General features: G+C 37.6%; 1 protein-coding gene across 1 annotated transcript in view; it reads right to left on the bottom strand.

Annotated features, from left to right (window-relative positions):
- Positions 1-2,131: 2,131 nt before the first annotated feature.
- The window catches only part of Hmcn1 (hemicentin 1), a 419,231-nt gene continuing 413,995 nt past the window's right edge, over positions 2,132-7,367 (bottom strand). The window contains exons 106-107 of the mRNA XM_010635433.2: positions 5,092-5,218; positions 2,132-3,520 (exon numbers count right to left, since the gene is read on the bottom strand). Coding sequence (XP_010633735.1) covers positions 3,154-3,520; positions 5,092-5,218 — 494 coding nt within the window. The 3' untranslated portion in view covers positions 2,132-3,153. The remainder of the gene's footprint in view (positions 3,521-5,091; positions 5,219-7,367) is intronic.

Raw genomic sequence — 7,367 nt, 5'->3', positions numbered from 1 at the left:
AACTATCATTATTTGCTGATGATATGATACTCTACATTGAAGATCCAAAAAACTCCACCAAAAAACTTCTAGACTTAATTGACAGATTCAGTAAAGTATCTGGATACAAGGTGAATACCCAAAAATCAATAGCCTTTCTATACACAAATAACAGACAGACAGAAAGAGAAATAAGGGAAAAAATTCCTTTTACAATAGCATCCAAAAAAATGAAGTATCTAGGAATCAATCTAACAAAAGAAACAAAAGATCTCTACACTGAAAACTACAGCACTCTGAGAAAAGAAATCGAAGAGGATACAAAAAAATGGAAAGATATCCCCTGCTCCTGGGTAGAAAGAATCAACATAGTGAAAATGGCCATACTACCAAAACTGCTATATACATTCAATGCAATGCCAATTGAAATTTCAACACTATATTTCACAGAACTAGAAAAAAAAAATCCAAAACTTCATTTGGAACCACAAGAGACCTAGAATAGCAAAAGCCATTTTAGGCAACAGTCACATGGCACCAGGTGTAACAATTCCCAATTTGAAACTATACTACAAAGCCACTGTGATAAAAACAGCATGGTACTGGCAAAGAAATAGGCCTGAGGATCAGTGGAACAGACTGGAAGACACAAAAACAAACTCAAATGTACTCAGCTACCTCATCTTTGACAAAGGAGCTAAATTAAAATCCAAATGGATTAAAGATCTAAATATTAAAACAGAAACATTAAACTTGCTGGAAAGTAAGTTAGGCAGAACTCTGGAAGACATTGGTATAGGAAAAGACTTTATGAACAAATCCTCAGTAGCACGGGAACTAGCAGAAAGAATCAACAACTGGGATCTCATCTTACTAAAAAGCTTCTGTACTTCAAAAGAAACCATTAGCAGAACTAAGAGACAATCTACAATGTGGGAAAAAATTTTTACCAGCTGTACCTCAGACAAAGGACTATTATCAAGGATATATAAAGAACTCAAAACAATCAGTCCCCCCAAATATAAAGACCCGATCCAAAAATGGGCATCCGAAATGAACAGACATTTCTCATACAAAGAAGTGAAAGCAGCAAGAAAATATATGAAAAAATGTTCCACATCACTGGTCATTCGAGAGATGCAGATGAAAACAACACTGAGATTCCACCTCACCCCACAAAGAATGGCTGCTATCAAGAAATCACACAATAACAAATGTTGGCGGGGTTGTGGGGAGAAAGGAACCCTCCTCCATTGTTGGTGGGAGTGCAGACTAGTGCAACCACTATGGAAATCAATATGGAGATACCTCAAAGAGCTTGGACTGGAGGTTCCATTTGACCCAGCCATCCCTCTGTTGGGTATCTTTCCAAGAGAACTAAAAGAATCATATCACAGAGAAGTATGTGCACCCATGTTTACAGCAGCACAGTTTGTAATAGCTAAATCTTGGAAACAGCCTATTTGCCCATCCGTTGGAAATTGGATAAAGAAGTTGTGGTTTTTCTATAAAATGGAATATTACTCAGCCATAAAGAATGAGAAAATAGATTCATTCATAGGAAAAAGGATGCATATTGAAGATATACTAAGTGAAATAAATAAGTCGCACATGTGTAAATACCGAATAGTTTCCCTGGTGTAAATAATCTGCAACAATGCATAAGATTCTAATAAGATTACTGACATTTAGAAATTTGAAGAAAGGAGCTAAAGGTGTAGGGAAGGTATGATGTGTAGGGGAAGAACAAAAAGGGAAAACAAAAAAATGTGAGAGAATGAAAAGATGAAAATAAAGTGTAGATGGGGAGGGGATGAGGGGGTGAAGGGAGGGCAGAGGTAAGGGGGAAAAATGAGAATCAAGACTTGCCATGTGGAGGTACAAGATCCAACAACGAATGTAACTGTACTGTATCCCTAAAATGTACCAATAAACTCAATAAAATTAAAAAAAAAAGAAAGTTGTAGAAGTTCCTAAATCCAAAACTACCTAATTGAAGGAGTTTAAGGATGTACACGACTGTAACCTTTAATAGTCAAGATAAGAATAAAGAAAGACATTTTAAATTCTTTAAAACCTTAAGAAAAAGAATGTGAAAATTTTATTAAGGTTGATTTTACTGTAACATTGGATTTTTTTATAAACAACTTTATGAGTCCATCAAGATATTAATATAGAAAATACACACTAAGATAATATATATATACATTTCATAAAAATAGAATACATCTTGGCAATTGCTTACAGAGTCTGTTACCGCCACGTACAGTGTATTGACGTTTAACAAGTTAATTTGAACATCTGAGATTTAAAAAAAAAATCACAAAGAAATATAACCTATTGGCGTTTTAAAGAACTGTGTACCTTGATGAAGAAAATCTTTACAAATTATGGACTATAACAGTTAAGGAGCTAACTGAATGGAAAGTTATATAAAAATGTTACAGCAACGATCCATGTACTGGAAGGCATCTTAAGAGAAAATCATTTCTATTCTTATAAGTGGTTCCGACGATTTCACAAAATCACTGAAAATGATACCCTTGTTTGGATATTCAATCAAAGTGAGCATCCAGTTGAGAACAAAGAAACCTATAGCTGTATCATATTTGTAAGATGAGTGGCATTTCTTTTTTCCTTAAAATGAAAATAGGTGTATAAGTCCTATTATAAAGTATCAACACTTGCGCTAGCTTTGGCAGCATATATAATAAAGTATGAATGCTTAAAATTTTTCCTAAATCATTTCATAAGCTTTTATTGATACATGTAGCAACTAATTTTATTATTCTAAAAATAACCAAATGTTCAAAAACCTATTTGACTTTGAATTAGGTGTTTTCTTGTTTTATTTCCAGGAAAATGATCTTAGCTAATGCACTACTATAAAACATCACTGATATGTCCTGTTAGATATTCAGAATAATCTTTGGGAAAGTAACTGCTCCAGTGTAATAAATAAAATAAGGGACTCCTCTAGACCTTACTAAAAATATGACCATAGTGGGATCATAAAAATACCTCAACAGTACCAAAGAAAGCACATAAAATAGAGGATTAGCACCATTTTCAAGTTGCCTAACCTTGCAACTATTCAAGAGACAGTAACCAAGAGAGGACTTGACTGCATAATTAAGGCTGTTTAATCATGTGGAAGAGGCTCTGGAGAACTCCTCAGTACGGATAGGCAGACACAGCTATATAAACTAGGAATGTGGTCTGGTACTCAATGGTCCCATTGGCACTGTAGGACGAGGCTCGCACCCTCATGCGGTAGGTGTCTGGCTCTCGCAGTGCTCGTGTCGTGTACACTATGCCTTTCAGGTTTTCATCCCTTAAGGCGAAAGGAACAGTCTGCTCCTTGTCAACCATGAGGAAAGTTGTCCTGGGATGCATCACTCCGTCCTGTGTGTATGCAACCAGCCGGATTAAATCTTGATTGGCGGCTATTCCAAACGGGAGGGAGACAAATTTATATTCCAAGGCATATGGGCTCAAGGCACATTCCAAATCATTGGGCGGACAGTTCTTGAGGCAGAACCTAAGGACAATAAACATGAAATATACATAATTATGTGGCTTGGAGGCAGGAGAATGCACGTTGCAGGTGATCATCATCCATGAGCACTTTAGAGCATATCTAAATGCAGAAGACAGTCCGACTGCAAGAGCAATGAACTCACCCGTGTTCTCTGTCACTAACTCAAACCAGACGTCAGATGGCTAAGAGATTATGCGTGCCTCAGTCAAGTATTTAAGTCTTTGCTCCATTTAGTTCAGAAGTATTTGAGCTCTTGAAGTAAGCATAAATACCATAAGAGGAGTTTCTTTCTCTTCTTGGGAAGGTGCTGGGGACTAAACCAGGGTGTTACATCTGGTAAATACATACTGAGTAACATCCTGGGCCTCAAGAAAATGAAGTCGGTTTTGGGAATAAAAATGTTTGTGAGTATACACACACACACACACACACACACACACTACACTTATTAAAGACAGGCAAACAAGCTATTTTAAAATTATATCATCTAATGATGTTTGAAAACTGTAATAGGATACACTGGTATTTGGCTTATTTTTTTTTAAAGTAATAAAAAATCAGTTAGGATTCCTGAGGATGACTTCTTTCTGTTTTAATTATCTTCCATATTCTTTTAGATTAAAAACTATATTTTCTTTTTCTAGAGCCCCCACCAACTGTTTTTTGAGTCATGATGACTTTTGAATTGTTTGCCAGAACTCAAGAGAAAAATATGCACAGACCATTTTATGATAATACGGATTCCTCAGTCACAGCTATTTTCTAAGTTTTTATTTTAAAATTTCTCCTTCCTTTTCCTGTTCCCAAAAGACCAGTTACAGACTGGTTCTTGGTGGCTTCCGAGCAGTCCACACTTGACCATGTTACAGTAGCTCAGTAAGCATCACCAAGAGGAAAACACAGCTCCTCTGAGTATTTAGTTTCAGAAACGTCTCCGTATTAGAAGGACTAACCACTAGGAACCTTATCACTGTTCTCAAGCATTCTATCGCCTTGGGATCTGGACAGATTATAACATTTCTGAAAGAGTAGGGAGAAAATAGAAGAGTTTATTCAGAGCTCAGAAAATAACTGCTTCAGACGCAGGAAATTTAAGCAAGACGACACCAGTGGGCAGACTACTGATTCATCCTTGGTCATCTCCATCATCTCATGGTGTGGTGAGTCATCCCAGGGGCAGAAGAGGCTCTACTTGGAGTGCTCTACATGCTGACAGCTCTCAGAGTCCCAAGGCACCACAAAAGGGAACTGGAAAATTTCAGGGAAAGGCAGGTTCCATCACCCAATAAAATGCTCACTGCTGAGGTCTAGTTCCAGAGGGTACCTGGTGACTACATGCTGGGAGGTACTCTGGAAACCTTGGTAGCCCCAAGTGACTGCTTCAGTTAGTGGCTTCTGTGGGATGATGTCATTTCTTGCCCACTTATTGAAGAGAGAATACACTGTAATCCCCCCAAGGCTTTGGCATTATTGACTTCCTGTGAGTTAAATATGACCGAAGACAGGGTTTATGTTGGTCAAGGCAAGAGTGAAGGATTTCTGGGGTGTCTGGGATGAGAAGCAGCACATACCCTAAAACAGGGTCCCGCTGGTAGTTGGGTGGACAGGGCGTGTCGATGCACTGGTAACTCCCTCTCATGTTGAAGCACATGCGATTCAGCCCACAGCGAACATTCTGCTCCAGACACTCATCAACGTCTGGGGACACACAAGGAAAATGCAGCATCAGCACAGGGGTCGGGAAAGGCCACCACAGAGACCATGTTGGTATCTAACTGGAACCCAGATGACTCACTTCTCCCCATGAATGAGCTCAGTGGTCATATGTGAGCTTCAAGCACTGTCCCTGGTGTGCTTATTAACCAGACTGTTTTTAAGGATTCATTTCTTTAACATATGTGAGGAGACATCAAAACACACAAGCTATAAAAGCAGAAGGGAGCTATTATATTTGGAATATAGAATGCACTTGAGTTTTATAAGGAAAACAGTATTTTGAATAGACTATAAACAAACTAAAATTGGAAGGCCATTTGTGCCTATCTTTGTAAAGTGAAGAAACTCTAAAATATGAGCACTCCTTCACCAGTATTTTGTTTTTTTAAGTTTAAATTGTTGAGAGGGAAATAATATAGTAGAAATGAAGGGTATCAAGTTATAAATGCAGGCAAGATTGTAGAGGCCAATCAGATCTTGAGGCGAGAGACAAAGTAAAACACAGTAAAACAATAATAACAGGATCAGACGAATGATCCAAGAACCACAGTCCAATTTTGATCAAATGGAGCAGTGTTCAACTGAATCAGACCATGCAGAGTTCATCCTGGATTGTATGGCAATGGGATGCTCTCCCTAGGGTAACAGCAACATTAGGAAAGACAGATGCCAATAAAATACTTCTATTCTGTTGTTTTCTGCAGTTGTTAAGCAGAAACACGTTTAGGTCACTAGAATTAAGAAACATTAAGACAAAGCTAATGGAACTGTTTTGGGGTTTCCTGAAAATGAATGTTTCCGAACATAATTCTTATGTTTAGGGCCCATATTTGAGCATTAGGGAATCTGTGAAGAAAAAATTTTTGTGTGTGCATGCGTATATGTATTTGTGTTGGGGGGATGGGGTTGTGTATGCATATCTGTATGTGGGCTGGAAAGTGAAAGATGGGAGGTACTAAGAGATACAGATAGAGGAAGAGAGAAAAAGAGAGAGAAAGAGAGAGACTATGAGCGAGATATAGATAGAGACTAAGAGGCAGTGAGAGGGGAGAGGGGGAAGGAGAGAGAGAGAGAGAGAGAGAGAGAGAGAGAGAGATTTCTTTGAACAAGGATCCATAGAGCTCCAAATTTTAGAGGGATTTTGAGATCTGAAAGTTAAAATGCCATGTTTTGTAGCAATGGTTTTTAAACTTGGGTATCTACCTCTCCCTGGTGGCATATGAAGGTTTGTTTTGTTTTGTTTTGTTTTTTCAATATGAGGGCAGGCAAAGATTGCAGGGATTTAACTTCCATATTTTCATTTACTACAAGTTTTTGCTAAAATCAATCTGAGAACTGCTAGTGGCCTGGAAGTCTCCTTTCCCTTTTCCCTTTTCAGCCTCCTTGTACTTCTCAAAAGAAAGTTTGCCACTAATCCCAGGACATGAACAAAAGGATGAAAATATTGAAAATATGCATTGATGGTAACAGGCCTCATTTTAACATGACTACAAACCTATGGTCTTGGCTTTCTATTTTAAATTACATTTGGGAAATGAGTTGGTTGCCAGAGAAGTATTTATTAACACCTTTATTTCAACAGGAAAGGACATTACGACTTTTCTGATAGTCAGTATGATTGTTTTGAAAATAAGTACAGATTTTTAAATTATAGAATGATCATTCTCTATTCACTGAGAAAATAAAGAGCAGCTGTAAAGTTTTGATACAAATATATTTCATGCACATATACATTAAATAATGGCACAATCCAGATTCTTTGCATCTGTTTAAATTGATAATACGAAACTTTAGAGGTTAATTGGAAAAAGTGTGGGGGGTGTAAGATTTTCAAGTCTAGATCAATTGGCTGGCTGCAGATGGGCACCTGTAGCATTCCTCTTCTTAAGCAATTGAAAAATAGGATAGATCCTGCTGTACAGAGGGAACAGTTATAGTAACAATAGCAACCACAGTTACAGTTATAGTTCTCACAAGAGCTGGGACGTGAAAGTCAAGTGCACCTCCATTGTGGAGGTGTTGCTGACCAGCGGGAATGTGTAATTGTATTATACCATTTCGTGGTAGCAGCCACTGTAGCAGTTGCATAATGGCATTTATAATGGACTTCTTTATTATTATTATTAATTTT

The sequence above is a fragment of the Fukomys damarensis genome, unplaced genomic scaffold (assembly GCF_012274545.1).
Source record: "Fukomys damarensis isolate Sample0158 unplaced genomic scaffold, DMR_v1.0_HiC HiC_scaffold_11, whole genome shotgun sequence".
NCBI lineage: Eukaryota > Metazoa > Chordata > Mammalia > Rodentia > Bathyergidae > Fukomys > Fukomys damarensis.
The sequence above is the reverse complement of the archived record's forward strand: the minus strand, read 5'-3'. Positions and strand labels throughout refer to the sequence as shown.